This window comes from Myotis myotis, unplaced genomic scaffold, assembly GCF_014108235.1.
Source record: "Myotis myotis isolate mMyoMyo1 unplaced genomic scaffold, mMyoMyo1.p scaffold_m19_p_15, whole genome shotgun sequence".
NCBI classification, from domain to species: domain Eukaryota; kingdom Metazoa; phylum Chordata; class Mammalia; order Chiroptera; family Vespertilionidae; genus Myotis; species Myotis myotis.
Window position 1 is genome coordinate 20,161,527 of NW_023416319.1, and position 19,412 is coordinate 20,180,938.

At 48.6% G+C, this 19,412-nt stretch overlaps 2 protein-coding genes across 17 annotated transcripts in view; one reads left to right on the forward strand and one right to left on the reverse strand.

Annotated features, from left to right (window-relative positions):
- The window catches only part of MMS19 (MMS19 homolog, cytosolic iron-sulfur assembly component), a 27,368-nt gene extending 17,690 nt beyond the window's left edge, over positions 1–9,678 (forward strand). For 8 of the 10 annotated variants that reach the window (XM_036336436.1, XM_036336432.1, XM_036336434.1 and 5 more), the window contains 18 exons: positions 279–357; positions 593–718; positions 908–989; positions 1,559–1,659; positions 1,764–1,913; positions 3,474–3,629; positions 4,952–5,051; positions 5,544–5,646; positions 5,788–5,856; positions 6,076–6,202; positions 6,626–6,726; positions 6,872–6,928; positions 7,073–7,259; positions 7,572–7,654; positions 7,790–7,954; positions 8,035–8,094; positions 9,107–9,207; positions 9,287–9,678. In XM_036336436.1, the coding sequence (XP_036192329.1) occupies positions 279–357; positions 593–718; positions 908–989; positions 1,559–1,659; positions 1,764–1,913; positions 3,474–3,629; positions 4,952–5,051; positions 5,544–5,646; positions 5,788–5,856; positions 6,076–6,202; positions 6,626–6,726; positions 6,872–6,928; positions 7,073–7,259; positions 7,572–7,654; positions 7,790–7,954; positions 8,035–8,094; positions 9,107–9,207; positions 9,287–9,314 (1,875 nt within the window). In that variant the 3' untranslated portion in view covers positions 9,315–9,678. The remainder of the gene's footprint in view (positions 1–278; positions 358–592; positions 719–907; positions 990–1,558; positions 1,660–1,763; positions 1,914–3,473; positions 3,630–4,951; positions 5,052–5,543; positions 5,647–5,787; positions 5,857–6,075; positions 6,203–6,625; positions 6,727–6,871; positions 6,929–7,072; positions 7,260–7,571; positions 7,655–7,789; positions 7,955–8,034; positions 8,095–9,106; positions 9,208–9,286) is intronic. The other 2 variants (XM_036336433.1, XM_036336435.1) reach the window with 1 other exon arrangement.
- Positions 8,937–19,354, reverse strand: ZDHHC16 (zinc finger DHHC-type palmitoyltransferase 16). Of its 7 annotated transcripts, XM_036336443.1 has the most exons (13): positions 19,176–19,354; positions 18,620–18,726; positions 15,634–15,881; positions 15,277–15,471; positions 15,042–15,130; positions 14,431–14,643; positions 13,845–13,890; positions 13,658–13,705; positions 12,732–12,817; positions 11,968–12,091; positions 11,699–11,769; positions 9,935–10,496; positions 8,937–9,215 (listed from the first exon to the last, which is right to left on the reverse strand). In XM_036336443.1, exons 3-12 carry the CDS (start codon positions 15,874–15,876, stop codon positions 10,382–10,384), a joined length of 1,230 nt encoding a protein of 409 aa, XP_036192336.1. In that variant the 5' UTR covers positions 15,877–15,881; positions 18,620–18,726; positions 19,176–19,354; the 3' UTR covers positions 8,937–9,215; positions 9,935–10,381. The 7 variants fall into 7 exon arrangements, with proteins under 7 accessions (XP_036192336.1, XP_036192335.1, XP_036192338.1 ...); XM_036336442.1 differs by lacking the exon at positions 18,620–18,726 and having other exon boundaries at positions 19,176–19,353; XM_036336445.1 differs by lacking the exon at positions 18,620–18,726 and having other exon boundaries at positions 13,845–13,978; positions 14,615–14,643; positions 19,176–19,350.
- Between the last annotated feature and the right edge of the window lie 58 nt (positions 19,355–19,412).

Genomic DNA, 19,412 nt, shown 5'->3' on the forward strand with positions numbered 1-19,412 from the left:
CAGAGAGCTCAGCATTGAACTTAGGCCCAGATAGCAGATTTGGGGTTTTGCTTTGATTAGCTACTGCTGGTTCCCTTGTTTACTCTTTTCCTTACACTTACATAAAAGAATAACTCACCCCACTTCCAAAGTAGTAGGACTGAAATCTTTTACAGTTATTCCTATGGAAAGTGATACAATAATAAATAAGAATATAAGAATAAACTGTTCCAAATATAACTGTAAACTTTTGCCCCACCCTATGTTCTTTGGCTCTAATATCCCTTAAAACATTACAGAGCAACCAACGGCGGACAATCCTTGAAATGATCCTGGGTTTCTTGAAGCTGCAACAGAAATGGAGCTCTGAAGACAAGGGTGAGATCACCGTCCAGAGTAGGCAGAGTGCCATGGATAAGGAGTCTAGAACAGTGGTCCTGTCATTCTGAGATTGTAGCATAAAAACAAACCACTGAATGGGTGGGACCTGTTTATTTTTCCCCAGTGTACTTCCTGGACACTCAGTGGATTAAGCGCTTTAAATCTGCCCCCAATAGTCTTTGTGTCACTGCTGAGTCAGGGCTTCCCTCTAACCTGGACTATCTCTCCCTAGGTGAAAGGCCTCTGAGTGTCTTCAAGGACCAGCTATGCTCACTGGTATTCACAGCCCTGACTGACCCCAACACCCAACTTCAGCTTGTTGGCATCCGTACTCTCACTGTCTTGGGTGCCCAGCCAGGTACACTTAAGAGAAAGAAAAGATGGGGTATTGGTCCCTTTCTTGGGATTTTCTGTCTTGAGTGAAAAGAAGTCTTAATTCCCGAGTTCTCACTGCAGCCCTGGTTGACTTGAGATTTCTAATGGGACTTCGGAAGGGCTGTGGTGGCTGCAGGGGAAGAAGGATGCAGTTCCTGTTCCCTTCTAACAGATCTCCTGTCTCCTGGGGACTTGGAGCTGGCCGTGGGCCACCTGTATAGACTGAGCTTCCTGGAAGAGGATGCCCAGAGTTGGTGAGAATCTAAAGAACAAGATAGAGCAAGCTGTTCCAGGGCTCTGCTTCCTGCCTAGGGGAGGTGGGCCTTGTGCGTAGCTCTGGCTTCCTAGTGGTTGGAAATATGAAACTGTTCTCTTTTCTTGGGCATTAAGAAACCCTATCCAGCCCTGGCCAGTGTTGCTCAGTGGTTGGAACATCAGCCTGCACACTGAAGGGTCATGGGTTTGATTCCTAGTCAAGGGCACGTACCTGGTTTGCAGGTTCAATCCCCAGCCTAGTCGGGGTGCCTTCAGGAGGCAACCAGTCAATGTGTCTCTCTCACATTGATGTTTCTCCCCCCCACCCCTCCACCCCCTGCCCACCTCTCTTCCACTCTCTCTTAAAAAAAAAAAAAAAAAAATCAATGGAAAATATATAAAATGAGGATTAACAAAAAAAAAGCCCTGTTCAGCTAGGTACTTGAGTCTTGCTCTTCAGTAAGGTGGCCTTAGGGAGACTATACTCCTGAATCTGCCTAATGGCATGTCTAGGCAAGAGAATGGTGGACCAAGTCTCAACTAATGCACATCTGCCCCGTGTCCCCAGCAGGATGGCAGCACTGGAAGCATCAGGCGCCCTGGCCACTCTTTACCCTGTGGCCTTCAGCAGCCACCTAGTGCCCAAGCTTGCTGAGGAGCTGTGCATGGGTATGTGTCCCTGAGCGTCCGTGGCCCACCCCTTCCCAGGGAGGCTTGAGGGCCTTCATGCTTGCCATCACACAGGGAAACCTTGTCTCCTGGGTTGCTTTCAGGGGAGTCGGATTTGGCTAGAGAGGATGGGTCCACCAAACGCTCCCGGCATCTGCGCTGTCTGCAAGCCTTGTCAGCTGTATCAACACATCCCAGCATTGTCAAGGAGACCCTGCCTCTGCTGCTGCAGCATCTCTGCCAGATGAACAAAGGTAAGTACCAGGAATGACCTTTAAGGAGCCGGGTTGAATGGGGAGCTATAGTCGGGTTTGAAGTTGATGCCTCCAAGGCAGTGGATGGGAACTTTTAAAATAAAATGTTGATGCCTAGGCCTCATTCAATCCAACTAAACCAATCTGAGGAAGGATGGGACTTGGGCACCAGTAATTATTAAGATGCTCAGTGGATAGAGCTTCAGCCCTTGGACCAAAGGGTCGCGGGTTTGATCCTGGCCAAGGGCACGTTCCTCAGTTGCAGGCTCCATCTCTGGCCCTGGTCAGGGCACGTGCGGGAGGCAGCCAATTGATGTGTCTCATATCAATTTTCCTCTCTCTCTGTCTTTCCCCCCTCTCGTCCACTCTCTCTAAAAATCAATGGGAAAATATGCTTGGGTGAGGATTAACAACAAAGGAGTGCCCAAGTGATTTTAATTTGGAGCCAGTAATGAAAAGTACCACTCTAAGGCCATGCTACAGCAGCATGGCCATCACCTGGGAGCTTGTTAGATGTGCAGAATCTCAGGCCCCACTGATCTGAATGTTTTTGTTTTTTTTTAATCCTCATCCAAGGATATATCTTACTGATTTTTTTAGAGAGAGGGAAACATCAATTGGTTACTGCCTGCACACGTCCTGACCAGGGATCAAACCTGCAACCCAGGTATACGACATGACCAGTAATCGAACCCATGACCCTTCAGTGCATGGGATGACCCTCCAACTAACTGAGCCACACTGGCCAGGACCAATATCTGCATTTTAACAGGATCTCTGGGTGATTAGTACACACTCTTTAGTTTGAGAGTACTCTAGGCACTAATAACAGTGGCAATTGGTACTACAAACCTATACATGATCACCATGGGTCCTCACTAATTCCTAAGCTCCCTACTTTGCACTGCCCAGCCCTTGTGGTAGATCCAGTCAACAGTGGATGATCCGCTACACAGTAGAAAAAACATGACTCAGAGTGTGGCCTGGGTTAGATTCCTGACTTTGCACTTACTATGACCCTGGAAAAACCACTGGGAGTTTCATTGAGCTGCCACATCCTTCTCTATAAAATGGGGGAAATGATCCTTCTACAGGGGTGGGCAAACTTTTTGACTCGAGGGCCACAATGGGTTCTTAAACTGGACCGGAGGGCCGGAACAAAAGCATGGATGGAGTGTTTGTGTGAACTAATATAAATTCAAAGTAAACATCATTACATAAAAGGGTACGGTCTTTTTTTTTTTTTAGTTTTATTCATTTCAAACGGGCCGGCCCGTGGGCCGTAGTTTGCCCACGGCTGTTCTAGGATGATTAAAAAAATATGTATTTTTTTTTTTTTTTGAGAAAAAGTGTGTGAATGCTTTTGCTGCAGAGCCTGGCAGGTCTCAGCTCTGAAATCTGAATAGAGGAAAAAGAACATCCAAAAGAATAAAATGACTCGGCTCTTTAATAAGACACTCTTGGTCACTCACCTTCGGTTGTTCTTTCCATCTGCTCTATCTGAAATACCTAGAAGTGCTTTTAGGGAAACCTTACAGAGAATCCTTTCTCCCCACACAGGGAATTTGGCTGCAGAACCGAGTGAAGTGATTGCTGTCTGTCAGAGCCTCCAGCGGGTGGCAGAAAAATGCCAGCTGGACCCCGAAAGCTGCTGGTATTTCCATCAGACAGCTATACCTTGCCTGCTTGCCTTGGCTGTGCAGGCTTCCATGCCAGGTAACTTTCTCCACCTCACCTCCTACCTCTCCTCTAGACCTCCGCCTTCCACTAGTGAACAGCACTGCCACCCTCGGGTTTTTGCTGGTACTGCATTTTATACCAGCAGAGGCTCATTTTACAATTTAGCTTCAAGCAAAGGGTGCTAACCTAGCCAATGGCAAGAACTAAAATCCATTCATGTTGGCAAGGCTCAAAAGGATGCACACCCGCCCTAACCGGTTTGGCTCAGCGGATAGAGCATCAGCCTGCGGACTCAAGGGTCCTAGGTTCGATTATGGTCAAGGGCATGTACCTTGGTTGCGGGCACATCCCCAGTGGGGAGTGTGCAGGAGGCAGCTGATCGGTGTTTCTCTCTCATCGATGTTTCCAACTCTCTATCCCTCTCCCTTCCACTCTGTAAAAAATCAATAAAATATATTTTAAAAAAAAAAAAAAAAGGATGCACACCTTTCACCTGTTTAATTGCTATGTAATTAGTTTAGTTAGAATTCCGCTCTGGAGTTACGTAAACCTGGTTGGGTTTCAGCTTCAACTCTACCACTAACTTAGGTGAAGATATTTAGCCTTCCTAAGCCTCTGTTTCCTCACTTATTAGGGGGAGATAAAGAGAAATATCTAGCCCTAGCTTTTTTAGCTTAGTCGATAGAGCCTTGGCCTGCAGACCAAACATTCCCGGGTTTGATTCCAGTCAAGGGCTCTGATATATGGTTGCTGCTATGACAATGAAAACCCATAAAGATAAACCCATGTTATCTTTTAAGTTATTGAAAAGGTTAACATAACTATTTCTGATATTAAGAATGTTCATATTAGCAGGCCTTATGTTCCATTGTTGCCCAGTCTAAGGACTGTGTACAAAGTTCTCAAGAGCTTCTGTACCCACATTAGACTACTCCTGCTCTGGTGCTTGCTGGCTCTCTGGTCTACAGCACTACGACAGAGCCGGTTAGAAACCACTGCTGCTGTGACTGGAGTCCAGCCTGTCATCATGACGGGACCTAATTATCTAAACCACAGTCATGGCACCCGGCCGGCGTGGCTCAGTGGTTGAGCTTGGACCTATGAACCAGGAGGTCACTATTTGATTCCCTGTCAGGGCACACGCCAGGTTGTGGGCTTGATCCCCAGTGTAGGGCATGCAGGAGGCAGCTGCTCAATGACTCTCTCATCATTGATGGTTCTGTTTCTCTCTCCCGCTCCCTCTCTCTCTGAAATCAATAAAAATATATTTTAACAAATAAAATGAAATAAACCATAGTCATGGCCCTGTGTTTGTGTGTGCGTTGTTTTGCGTATGTGTTGTTGTTTTGATTTTACAGAGAAGGAGCACTCAATTATGAGAAAAGTGCTGTTGGAGGATGAAGTGTTGGCCGCCATGGTGTCTGTCATTGGCACTGCCACCACCCACTTAAGCCCTGAGTGAGTATAATCATGGATGTGGCTTGATCCCCGGGAAAAGGATAGCAATCTTGGGGAGCAGCAGCAGGTAGCTGCCTTCTGAGCTGTCCTTTTACCCAGTATCAAATGTGGAGGCAGCCGTTTGTCTTGTAAGTTTTGCTGGCAAAGTAAGGAAGGGGCTTTTAGCACCATGGACCATGGGAGCAGGTGAACCACGGACTGATGGTTCTTAGCTGCAGATGTGCATAAGAATCCTGTGGAGCATTTTTAAAATATACGTTGCGTTCTCTCACTAGATTGTGAGGTTCAGAACATGGATTAGATCTGTCTGGCTTGCTGCTCTATCACCAGGGCCTAGAATGGGAACGGTTCCTGGCATATATGTGCTGAATTAATAATTGTTGAATATGTGAATGATCATGCTCAGACCCATTGACTCGGTGACTCTAATGGGAACCCCAGGGCTACTATACAACCCTAGCTCCTTGGTGATACCTAGTGCTCTACCCCTAGCTTAGCTGCCCAGAGTGTCGCCTGCATTGTGCCCCTCTTCTTGGATGGCAACATCTCCTTTCTGCCTGAAAACAGCTTCCCTTGCAGATTCCAGCCATTCCAGGTGAGGGTCTGGTGGATCAGATGGGGTAGAATCCTGAGATTTCTGTCCTTGAAATTTCTAGGGCTAATCTGGGATGGCTGTTGGAACAGATAAGCCTATGGCTGGTATGACAGGCTTGATAACGCTCTTCTTCCTTTATAGGATGGCTCCTCGGGACAGAGGAGGCTGGTTGCACTGCTTATGGCCTTTGTCTGCTCCCTGCCTCGAAATGTAAGTAAACACATTTGGGGAGTTACCCTAGTTTAACCCTGACAGGAGAGGTGGATCCCAAGTGACTGCTGGGCTGAACTTCGTCGCAGACTAAGCTGGTCTACTTCCCCACTGAGAAATGCAGTTGTTGTCCATCCTGGCCCTGCTGCCACTTTCACTGGTTATCTCTGTGAGTTCAAAGTGTTCTCTGGGTCCATTACATGACCAGGTTTTCTGCAGGTGGAAATCCCTCAGCTAAACCAACTCATGCGGGAGCTTTTAGAGCTGAGCTGCTGCCAGGGTTGCCCCTTCTCCTCCACTGCCGCTGCCAAGTGCTTTGCAGGACTCCTCAACAAGCACCCTGCAGGTACGGAAGCCATCCTGATGGGATCTTGAAGTTCAGTCCTCATTCTTCTTTAAAAAGGAGCCTGCTAATAGTACATATAATAGGGGTTCCCAGGGGACAGTCCTTGGGACACGTTGAGAGCATTTGGACAAAGCATTACAGGACAGAGATGAGGGGGTACAAGCAGAGTGCTGTGTCTAATCTGTCATCCTGCTCCCTACAGGGAGCTGTCAGGGATCCTTCTTTATTGGAAGCAGACAACTCTTTTCCAGTACCAGCAGCCCTGCGCTTTAGGGATAGCAGGCTCTCGTGCTGGTTCCAGAGCTGAGTGATAGTGTTCTCTTCTCGTGGCTTCTCAGGGAGCTCTGCACTGAAATGATTTACATCCTTCATTGTTAAAGGAAAAATATGTAGCCTTTGCATCATTTCCTCTCTCCTTTTTAGGGCAACAGCTGGATGAATTCCTACAGCTGGCTGTGGACAAAGTGGAGGCTGGGCTGGGTTCTGGGGCCCATCGCAGTCAGGCCTTCACACTGCTTCTTTGGGTAAGGAGTCGGAATGGATTCTCATTAAACACACAATTATGATGTCTGGTTAAAAAAATTTCTCCATTTGACCTGGAAGCATAGCATGCTTCTCAGGGTTCTAGTGCTTATGTCATGCCCTGACCATTCTTTTCTCTGATTACAGGTCACAAAGGCCCTAGTGCTCAGATATCATCCTCTCGGTTCCTGCCTTACTGATCGGGTAAGTCCAGTCTGGAGACAAGGGAATGTAGGACCTAAACAGAACTTCTGTTGATCCTGTTCCTCCCAGAAATGACTGTCATCCTCCTCCTGGGTATTTAGGAGTCTTCTCCCAATGTACCTCAAAGGCTCTCTTTTCTTCCAGCTCATGGGCCTCCTGAGTGATGCAGAACTAGGCCCAAAAGCAGCTGATGGCTTCTCTCTGCTCATGTCTGACTGCACTGATGTACTGACTCGTGCTGGCCATGCTGATGTGCGGATCATGTTCCGCCAGCGCTTCTTCACAGATAATGTGCCTGCTTTGGTCCAGGGCTTCCATGCTGCTCCCCAAGGTAAGGAGAGTCTAAAAGGAAGGCCCAAAATGTATAAGCCTCTCCTTGGCTCAGGCCGCATTCTGTAAGATAATTTAGGACCTCAGTGCTTCTTCAGTGTGGTCTGTACTTAAAGGGCTAACCTTCCAGATTCTTACCCCATTCTTTTCCATTGGTGGATAGATCTTGCTTATTCTGAGCTTGCGGGGCTTTTTTTTTTTTTTTTTTTAAGCATCTATGTAGGCTAATACATAGCTTCATCAGATTGGAGTTGAATTCTCAAGCTGTATGTCTGAGCCCAGTTTCTCCCCTAAGCTTCTCTTTTTTTTACAGATGTGAAGCCAAATTACCTGAAAGGTCTGTCTCATGTACTTAACCGGCTGCCTAAGCCTGTGCTCTTGCCAGAGCTGCCCACGGTAAGCCATGCAGTCCAGAGCCTCTAAGCAAGGGACCAAGCCATTGTCCCCCAGCTGAGCTAGAGAAGGGAGGGGAGGAGAAGCAGGCTCATCCCCACGTCTGTGGTCATCCCCACCTTTCCTGTGGCCTCTTAGCTGCTTTCCTTGCTGCTGGAGGCCCTGTCCTGCCCCGACTGTGTGGTACAGCTCTCCACCCTCAGCTGCCTTCAGCCTCTTCTACTAGAAGCACCCCAAGTCATGAGTCTTCATGTTGACACCCTCGTTACCAAGTTCCTGAACCTCAGCTCCAGCCCTTCCATGGTACGTTGAGCCCCAGCACCTCTGGCATCTGCAGCTGTCCTTCTTGGGTCTCCTCTCACCTCCCTATGGTTGTGTTCCAGGCTGTCCGGATTGCTGCACTGCAGTGTATGCACGCACTCACTCGCCTGCCCACCCCTGTGGTGAGTACCTCAGGTGTCCCTCTCTGGCCTGGAAAATTCTAAGAGCCAGAGAAGTACCTTTTTGCCTTAGTCAAGCATGACTGGCCACCCTGCTATGTGATGAACTGCAGGGTACAGATAGGCAAGGATTTGTCTGAATACCATACCACAGAATGGTCATCCTGTCACCTAGCATCCTCTGGAATCACTAAAGAATAGGACTCAATTTAAAAATGGAACTCCCATTCGACCCAGTGATCCCACTTCTGGGAATATATCCCAAGAAACCAGAAACACCAATCAGAAAGGACATAATGCACCCCTATGTTCATAGCAGCACAATTCACCATAGCTAAGATTTGGAAACAGCCTACATGCCCATCAGCAGATGAGTAGATTAAAAAACAGTGGTACATCTAGACAATGGAATACTGCGCTGCTATAAAAAAGAAGGAACTTTTACCATTTGTAACAGCATGGATGGACCTGTAGAGCATTATGCTAAGCGAAATAAGCCAGTCAGAGGAACATAAATATCACATGATCTCACTCATATGTGGGATATAATGAACAACATAAACTGATGAACAAAAACAGATCCAGAGACAAAGAAAACACTGAACAGACTGTCCAATCTCAGAGAGAAGGCGGGGGGGGGGGGGGGGAGTGGTAAGAGATCAACCAAAGGACTTGTATGCATGCATATGAGCATAACCAATGGACACGGACACTGGGGTGGTAGGGGCTTGTCCTGGGGGACAGGAATGGCAGGGTGGGGGGCAGGGGGTCAATTGGGGAAAATGGACACATATATAATACTTTAAACAATTTTTTAAAAAAAGAAGAAATTAACCAGCATTAAATTCCCATGATATTCTGATGATGCTTTTATGCTTTTACGTAGTGACTATTAATAAACAACATAGTTCTAAAGAAAAAAAAAGAATAAGACTCAAGAGTAGTTGTAGGGTCAGAGAAGCAGCTCTTTCGGTTGCCTTGGCTAAACAGGCTGAGATTAACTCTTATTCCGCAGCTGCTGCCATACAAACCACAGGTGATCCGGGCCTTAGCCAAACCTCTGGATGACAAGAAGAGACTGGTGCGCAAGGAAGCAGTGTCAGCCAGGGGAGAATGGTGAGTTCCTAGGTCGTGGGGAGAGATGGGATTGAAATGAGCCTCACCACGAATGCTGCCAACATTCTTTCTGCCACAGGTTTCTGTTGGGAAGCCCTGGCAGCTGAGCCCTGAGTCCTGGCCTAGACTGTTCTGACAATCTAACGTGGAATTACGAACTATTGAGCCATCTTGCCAAGGCAGAGAGACCATTGGCCTCTGATTGCCTTTCCTACAGATACAGCATAAATGCTGGGCCTCTGCTGCACGGCTGTACAAGAAACAGTCCTGGTTCCTAATGGATTGTGGAGTAACTGAGTGTGCGACTACTTGTGTTTGAAGAAAGATCTTAAAGACTCTTCCATATTTGTATGTCAGAAAAAGATACGCTGCTGAGGAGTGAATGCAGATAGATGAGTGTGGCCCTGAGGACCAGGGATGGTGCATGTGTGGATATGTGCTGAAGAATAAAGATTTCTTTTTATAATGGGACTGTCAGATATTCTCTCCCCGCCCCCTGACCTCCACTTATGCCTCAGTAGCACATAATCAGCAGTGTCACTGTATAAGCGAAAAGAACAGTAATGAAAGAGATTAGCCAAGAATTCTTCAGGGCATCCAGTGCCTCCAAATGGGGCAGAGGTGGCATGACCAGAACACTACTCACTAAGCCTTGACCCTGACTTCCCCCTTCCCTGCCCTAAAGTAGCAAAGAGTGAGAAGCTACAGATCTTTAAAAATCAAATACCTTTATTTTTGCTCCCTTTAGCATGTGAGAAGTGGCAGTGACCTCAGCAGTAGGCCTGGTATCTTTGCCCTGTTGAGAAGCCAGGATCTCAGCATGACCATTCAGGCATTTTCTCAGACAGCAAGTGGAAGTGGTGGTGGCCAACTCCAGTGCTATAACCTGGAGGTTGGGGTCAGCACCCGGCAAGGTTGCTAGCTGCCTAATCTCCAGTCCACAGCTGGAACTTCTGTTTGCCTGAGGAAAGGAACATCAGTCCTAGGACTTGTCCACATCGTGCCGTGCTTCTGCAGTGGCCAGGAGTCAGGTCCTTGGGTTGTCTGTGCATGGTACCCTAAGGCAGGTCCACTGGCTCTTGTTGCTCAAGAGTTCCAAAAAGCTACCCTTGGAGGCCCTCAAGACAGTGCAGGAAGCAGGGTGATGTTCAAATTGTGGCTGACAGAATCCAGCTCACACTGCCATCACAGAGGCTGACTGAGCAGTCACCCAAGGAGGGGGATCCCAGATTATTCCATTCCCGTGGGGCAGGTGACTGGAAGGTAACAGCACCCGAGTAAGCCAGTGCCTGCAAGAGAAAAGAATGTCTCTGAGTTCCAAGAGTTTTTGGGCTTCCTGATCCTCTTTCCTCAGTAAGGATACATTAAGCTACCTTGTATGTATCCTGAAGCTACCTTGGCTTTAATCACGAACAAAAGCCCTAATTTTGTCCAATAACTGTGTCCTCTGGTGCCTTGAAGGCCTTTAGAGGTTTTGAGCTGAACGTCAGTAACAGCCAGGGATGTAATGGGGTTGGGGAAAGGGGGCAGGCAGGTACTTGTGGTCACCTTATTACTGCCTCATCGCTGCAATTTGGAAAATGATTCTCCATGTCTTGGGTGGAAGGAGCTAGCTTCATTTATTGTCTTAGGACAACCTCTGTCACAAATGGATTATTTTAATTCCAGAAAGTATTGGCTTGAACTCCAGACACTGCCATACAAATGAAAGGTGATTGGTGGCCACCTTCCCTACCTAGAAGTCCCTTCTTGAAAAGAGCTTTCTTGGGATACTGTGTAATCTGCAAGCTTCATCTGCTACTTAAACCAGTGTTGGCCTTAAACTCTGTTGGCGCAAATAAGCAATGATCTCTACTAGAATCTAGATCCGTACTTCCAATATTGTGGCCACTAGCCACATGTGTTTTGTTATTGTTTTCTAATTTATTTTTATTTTAGAGAGAGAAAAAGAACGTATCAGTTTGTTGTTTTACTTACTTACACTTCATTGGTTGATTCTTGTATGTGCTGACTGAGGATTGAACCTGTAACCTTGGGGTATTGGGATCCCATTCTAACCAACTGAGCTACCCATCCAGGGCACACATGTGCCTTTTTAAATTAGTGAAAATAAAACTTAAATAAAAAAATTCATCGGTGCATTAGCCACCCGGCAAGATTTCAGTAGCCACATGTGGCTAATGTCTTAGCATAGGTCAGTGATGGCGAACCTATGACACGCGTGTCAGAGGTGACACGCGAACTCATTTTTTTGGTTGATTTTTCTTTGTTAAATGGCATTTAAATATATAAAATAAATATCAAAAATATAAATCTTTGTTTTACTATGGTTGCAAATATCAAAAAATTTCTATATGTGACACGGCACCAGAGTTAAGTTAGGGTTTTTCAAAATGCTGACACGCCGAGCTCAAAAGGTTCACCATCACTGATAGGTACAGAACATCTTTCTCATCACAGATTCCTATTGGACAGCACTGGTCTACTTTACCTTCCTGTGTCCACACCCAGGAATAACTTCCAGTTGTTCAAGCAGCCGTAGTTATAATGATTCCTAAAAATCTAGGACCAAGAAAAATGTAAGTTTCTACAAACCCCTTTATTTAATCCCCTTCTAATTTTCAACCCTAAGCTGGCCAAGCCTAAGCTCAGCTAGGCAAGTTCTGGCCTTTCAGGATGCCTGCCATAGTTGGCCCTAACCAGGGCCTATTTATAGGATGGCAGGTTCAGCATCCTCCCCCAGCCCTCAGCCCTACTCACTCTGCCCTTTGCCTGCAGCCGACGTTTCTCCTTCTTGTTGATGTGCCTTTCAATACTAGTCTCACCTCGACTGATGAGAACAGCATGCCATACAGTTAGGGCACCCAGGGCAAGTGCCACAGAACTAAGAAAAGAAGCAAAGATTGGTTAGTAGCTTAGAGAGGGTTAACGGCTATGTCTGAAATTAAGCTGAGCAATAATGATTGGATAGGGACCTCTTTCCCAGCCTACGCACCCCAGATAAACTTTTTCTTCACTACATCTATAAAAAGCATCAATGAAAATGCTTCAACATGGGCAAAGAATAAATTATGTGGAAAGGAGGGGGGGGAATAAGTCTGTATTACTAATAAAAAATGTTGTGTATTTCTTAAAATAGCCATGCTTGAGAGCCTGGGGAGAGTAGTAAAAGCACCAGGGGTTGGAATGGGATGGCACAAAATTCAGGCTCCAGCTCTACATTCATTCCTAGCTGTGTATTGTGGAACAAATCACCCCGCTAATTTTCAGTTTTCCTTATCTATAAAATGTAGTCACTTACTGATTAGGTAGGCGTTTAACTTACCTTGGCATATAACAAACACTCAATGCCAGTATCCTTATTCCCTGCACCAAAATGCTAGAGAAAATTAAATGCTGACTTTTCTAACCTTTATTAGACTAAGAGCAGCAGTTCACACAGGAATGGGTCCCTGTGGGCACCTAAAAAGGTTTTTCTGAAGCTGCCCCTCCATTAAGCTGCCAAAAAGAAGCGAGTTAGATACCTGCACAGGAACCAGAGGTAGACAAGACTCTTGTGAGTCATTCTTTCTCGGAAGGAGAAGGTGGGTGGTGGGGTCTGGTGATAAGTCTAGAAAAAGAAAACAGCAAAGTCTGGCTTATTTGCTGTGCTAGTCTCCACCAGAGCCCCCCGCACCTTCAGGCAGGGAAGTGATCCAAGCCCAGGATGAAAAAATAATGGGTTAAGCCACAGAGGAGTCAGGGTAGCAGCCAGATGGGTGGACCAAGCCCAGCAGCATCATGTGGACAAACACTGGGCAAAGTGGGTCTGGACAGGATGGCAAAGCACAGAAGGAGCCGACCCTGGGCCTTCAGATCTGACAACACAAATGGGGATCCAGGGGAAGCCACTCCACTTCCCGGCTAGACCTCCTTCCCCTGTGGCTGCAATCGCCAAGAGAAGAGACCAGACCCACACCCAGAATGGAATGACTGCAGCAGGGAGAACTGAGCTACACTAAGGACTGAAGGGTCAGCAGAAGTACAATCAGCCCAAGATCTGCTCAGCATAAGGAGTCCCAAAAAGCCTGGGAGAAGGGACGACCCAGATGCGGATGCAGACAGACCAGGAGCGAAGGATGATCAGACTGGCCCAGCCTGATCTCTGTCCCCTGGAGCCCCAGTACACAGACCGACACAGACTCCTTGCTGCTCAGGCCATCACCAAGGCAGAGTCCTTGCTCAGCCCAAAAAAGGTGATAATGGGATAGAGAGCCAAAAACTGTCACATACGAGGGACTTCCAGGCCACTTAGTCTGCATGGCAGACAGCCTCCCAGAACACCCCTGATCCAGTCTCCAGCGGCCCCTCAACCAGTCTCTACAGCTCCACCAGGTGGGCCCTGGTTGCCTCAGCAACTCTATGCCCCTTGGCCTGAGCAGCAAAAGGCAGTGGGGTGGGGACCGCCCACCTGGTTGGCAACCGCCTGTAGTTTGTTCTTGTCGAGCTGTTTCATTTTCTAAGGGGATGGAAAACAGTGCTGGTTATACTCTCAGGTCTCTAGCATGGAGGTGCTACCAGCCCCACTCCTTAAGGGACAGATTCCACACCCCAAAGTGCTCGCTACGTAGCAGCCCTGCTCCTAACTATGGGCTCACCTCAATGGCAGCATAAGCCTCCCGGAAAAGGTCCCAACTTCCATAACTGCAGTAGACACAGCCCAGAGTCATGAAAAAGCAGAAAGAGAAGAAGTACCGATGGTTATAGTGGCCCACACAGTTGTTTAGCCAGGCTGTTGCGTGAAAGATTAAGGACAAGATCAAACAACTTCAGTGTGTGTCCAGGCCTCTCTGGTTCATCCTTGTTTCATGATGACATCATCCAAGCCCAGGGTTTCCAGTCACCAAGAACTATTTTCCAAAGGCAGGAAAATACATATGGGACTTGCCAGAGGTTGGGGTGAAAGTGTTAAAGCTTTTCAGAGCCCTCACAATCCCACCAGGAAATCATGAAAATTGAAACCATTCACTAAAATGAATTTGCCAATATGTCAACCTAGCTGGGGTTAACCAGACATCTGTACGGGGCAGCAGAAGGGAATCAATGCTTCTATCTGGATACCCAGTGGACGACGACTGAAGCCCAAACATCTCTTTCCATCCAATAGGTGCCGGCATGACAGTCTACAAAAGAAAGGGCTGTGGGAATAGATGACTTGCTCCAAGGAGTTCTGTCCCAGAGCACCTGTAAGCTTCCTGCTTCCCCCAAGAGATGGTCAGCTGCCACAACTCCTCTTCCACTAACTTCTCATGAGCCCAATGTTCTCCGCAGGGTGATGCTAGAAGCCTCAAGTCTGTGGCCCTTAGCCCTGTGCAGTGCTCTGAAGCTAAAGAGGCGGCCTCAGGCGGAAGAGATAATAAAAGGATACGACAGTGGTGATCCATCTTCAGCACACACCTGTGAGGGAGGGACACAGGCTCTGTTACGGTGGCCAAGGTTCTTGAGATGTCAGTGCCAATCCTTTTCTACAAGGACCGACATCCTGCTGAGGTGGAAAGGGCACAGACTTTGAAGACAGCCAGGCCTTGCTTCAAACGCTGCTACACTGGCTACCTGATTCTACGTGAGAGTATCAGGGCAACTCATCTCTCGGAACCTCGGTTTCTACAAGAGTTGATGATGCCTAACTCACAGGACCATCCTGAGGGCCAGGGGTCATGACAGAGAGGGCACATTGTTTGGCACATGCTGAGTGCTTCATAAACATCTTCTCAAACCCCAGGTCTCGGTTTTTCCCTAGGGCTACAGCCAAAGGGCCAGAGCTAGGGCTCACAGAAAGCAAAGCCAGGACCCACCTATTGCAGACGCTGCAGTGGTGTGTTCGGGCTGGCTTGGGGTAGATGCACTTCTTACAGATGGAGACTGTTGCGATATCATTCCTGCCCTGTGCGAAGAGAGAAAAGCATCATGACAACATGGCAGCACCTTTTTCATACCTGCAAAGATGCAAGGCACGCACTCTCCCCACTCCTGGGACAGGCGCCCATGGCCAGCAGCCCTCTGCCTCCCTGACCCCCTGTGGAGACCCACCTGGGGTGGATATCCAGGTGGAGTGGTGATGGCCTGGTAGTAATGGAAGACGATGAGGATCAGATTCCAGTGACTATAGAAGAAATGCCAGCAGAGTCGTGGCACTGAGTAGGTTCGGAGGATGAGGGGTAGGACACACAGGTAGGCGATGGCCACAATGGAGCTGGTCAGCACAATTACCAGCACCACGAACACCTGCCAACACCAGTGAGGTCAGGTAGATGCAGTGAGAGAGCTTGTCGACACCCAGAATAACTCAGGAATATCCCCAGGGTAGGGGCTGGCGTTGGTGCATCCAACACATGTCCCTCTGCTACCCCAAAACATCCCTCTTCCTGCTCCCTGGGCATCACTCACCACCCCACACCAGCGGATCACGTTGTCCACCAGCCAGTAGATGGGCTCAAAGGCAGCATCGACAGCGGTGTCACTGCCCCCGAAGGAGTTGTAGAGCAGAGAGCGCAGGCAGACCTTGCCATAGCGCCAGCGCTGTACCAGGCCCCGGAGCAGAGGGGGGCAGCGGCGCCTGGAGCCCAGGAGCAGAAGCAGGCGCAGACAGAGGCGGGCAGGGCCCAGCAGCAGGCTCCGCTGGCCCTGCATGGCTCCTAGGAGAGCACACCATTGTGAGGGACCAGCCTCCCTCCTTAGCCCACCAGTGGGGAGGCCCTGAGCACCAGTTTAGAAGCAAAGACCTAAGACTGAGGCCCAGCTGGGCCAGTTACCAGCTGTGGGCAGTAAGAAAGTCACTTCCCTTCTCTACGGAATGTGCAGTGCCATGTCCCAACCAGACTACAGGGGGTAGGGCTGGAGGGCCTAATCCGGCAGAAACCACATTGCACCATGTGGTTACACAGCAAATCCAAGATGATGCACACCGAGAGCAAAAGGCCACAGTAAAGGGGTGAAGGGGAGATAGGCGGCTCCAAGACAAAGCCGGGTCTTTGGAATTGTCTGTAGACAGGTCACTGGGCGGAGCACAGCCAACATGCAGAAAGCTGCCCACTGTGTGTCTGTGAGCATGGCCACTGGCAGAGGGTTCCCCAAGTCTTTGTCTGCCCTGACCATTGACCTACCTTCAAGGAACAACCAGTGGTGGCGTCAATGCTAGCATGTGGAGCCTGCACCCAGTCTCCGCTGCCCAGGGTTTCCAGTCCCCAAGAACTATTTGGTTGCTGAGTCCTGACAAAAGATACTCATCCTTCCTACTCCCTCTGGGCTGATGTTACAGGCCAACCTGGTAGCAGGAGAGTCCCTGCCTCTGGTCAGGACAGCTCAGCTACCCTTCCATGACATAAGATGCTTTGTCTTCAATTCCAGTCCCAGCGCCACCCCCAGGGTACAGCAGCCAAGACAGCCTCGGGTATTCAGAGGAGAATACCACCACAGGCAGGAAGGCATGGCAGTGGGAGGGGAGCCTCCATGCTGGTGGCTCAGGACGACAACAAGGCCTGACCTCTCCGCTGAGCCTTCTCGGCAGCTGCTGCCCTTGGCCCCAAGCTTCCCAACCAGCTTCCCCAGCTCTTGGCCCTTTGCATGGCTCCTGTGCAAGGGCCTCCATCTCCTCTGTGTGGTTTCTGCCTCATCCAACAGCCACGGAAGGTCAGCGCCCAGGCAATGCCCAGAACAGAAGACACAGATTCCTTCGATGATAGTCTCATCAACTCCGCAAATTAAAGTCCCTTGCAGAAAAGAAATTATCTGATTTCCTCCTAGAGCTACTTTGTCCTCAGCAACTCCACTGACTTATTTAACAGTCAGCTCAAGACCCAGCAGAAACTGGAGGAGGCTGCTCCACTGCAGGGATGGCTTCTGTTCAGTAACTAGAGCAAGGTACTCTCCTTGCATCCTGGCTCACCAACATAAAAAGCCTTTCAATGAAAACTCTTAATTACCTCCTTCCACAACCCTATATTGACCTAAGGGAAAAAGAAATGTAGCAGACAATGCCAGCAGGGAAAGAGAAGAAAGACAATTCAGTAGAGGCCTACTCTCTGCACCAGGATAAAGTGGCCATTCCCGTATCACCTCCTACGAGCTAGAGAATTAAGAGTGTAGAAGAGAGAAAAAGGCAAAGCTCAAACTTCCTACCTCCTTTGAATTGGACTCCCATTGTTTGGAAACATGATTTGTCTTCAAGCATCAATTTTCAAAATAGCACAGATAGGCACCACAATCAAATGCAAGAGTGGGACAAAACTCTTTACCCCACAACAAATGCAAGTGGCTCAGATGTCCATACCACTGTTTATTCCCTTCCTATGGCTAATGGAGAACTGCCTGTTTCCTAAAATACAATAGCAATAGCTGGCAACTAAGATGCATTGCATTTCTCATCTTTATTAACATGATAATATGCCACCTCTCCTGTCTACAAACAAACTTCCTTTTTCAGGTTTCCACTCTTTGGATTGTTCTCAACCATCTCCAGAATTCCCGAGCTCTACAGGAAATGCCTGCTTCAAAGACTAGACTTGCCAACTTTCATCTGCCCCATAATTTGACTACTCAAGGTTCAATTCTGCCCGTGAGTGGTTCTGTGACTTGAGCCAATCACTGGATCCTGCCTGAACTCAATTTTCTTGTGTTCCCATGCAATAAGGATGAGTAAATGCTAATGTTCATAAAGTTCTTAGCACAAGACCTGACTCATGGACGTGCTCAATAAATACTTGTTAAATAAATGACCTGAGATGCAGCGGTGGAGAGGCTAGTCAGATGTCTATCTGTCCAACAATGGACAACACTAAATAATTTTCCGCTGCTATCATTTCTCGTTGTTAGAATCATAGCCCTTAAGTGCTAGAAGGCATTTTAGGAAACAATTTCAGCCAGAAATCAACCCAAACATGTAAACAGAAAGCTTGTAGATATGGAGAGCAAGAGTGAACAAAGTCTAAAGCTGCGTCTCCACTCACTTTAGCTAGTGGGCTTTGGGGGCCATGGGGAGGCCAGGGAAGAGATATATAGTCCAGGGGGCCACAACTGAGCACACATTCATCTCAGGAAACTGAAGTAAAGCAGAACTCAAACAATTGTGGGGGAGGAGCACTGAGGAGGGGGGTCAGAGTGAACAAGGGAGGAAACAGAGCAAAGCACAACACCATCACCCCAAGCACAAGCCCTGAACACTGAGCCCACGGTAGTAGTAGCCGCAGACCATAATGACATCTGCCACCCGATTAGAGGGGATTGCAGGCCATGGCACTCTCCGCTTCCCAAGGCTCGAAATCACCATCTGCTTCCCAAGGGGAAACTGGATTTGGGGATGGGAGCGGACACTGGGAGAGATGGCTTTCAAAGCTGCCAGAAGGCAGAGGAAACTGTGATGAAAGTCTTGGTAAACCTCATCCCGACAAAGATGTTGCTCTCAGGATGTCTGCAATTTCCAGCAGCAGGTGTCAATCATCACTACCAGCAGCATTTTATTCACGTTCAGACTTCCCTTCCGGACTAACATGTTGGGAAGAGAAAAAGTTAAGGATGGGATCGGACTCTTGAGAGGACCACTGAGATCGGAAGCTGCAGCTATAAAAACAGGGAAAAGGTTTATTTCTCGGTGAGGGTGGCATGGTCAAAGTATGATGGGACTGGGAGTCAAAAAACGTGGGTTCCGGTTTAGGCTCTACCTTACACTATCTTTGAGACACTGGACAATTCATATCCTATCTCTGGATCTGAGTCTGCAAATCTGTGAAATGGGCGAGATGGGTTAGCTGGCTTTCTTCCAGCTTCACGGGTGACGGCTGCCCGGAAGGTGCACTCTGCCTGGCTAGAGGAGAGCGCGGACAGACAGGGCCCCGCTAGGAGACAGCAGGGAGCCGGCTACACGACAAGGCCCCAGGACAGGGCCCGACCCTAGAAAAAGGGACAGGACTGAGGACAAAGGCCTGCCGACTTACCTGCCTCCTGCCGACTCTCCAGTCAACCAAATGGAGCCCGCAGCCTCCGCTCACGGCCACCCCTTCCAGCTCCGCGCCCCAGGCCCACGCGGCTCAACCCAACCAACCATGCCCCGCTGCCTGCAGAGCCACCCTACAGACCCGGACCCGCCGCCAGCCCATGCTCAACCACGGGCGCAAGCGCACGTCCAGGCGTTCTGGAGCTCCGCCCCGGGATTCGCCCGGGGCAACCTGGGA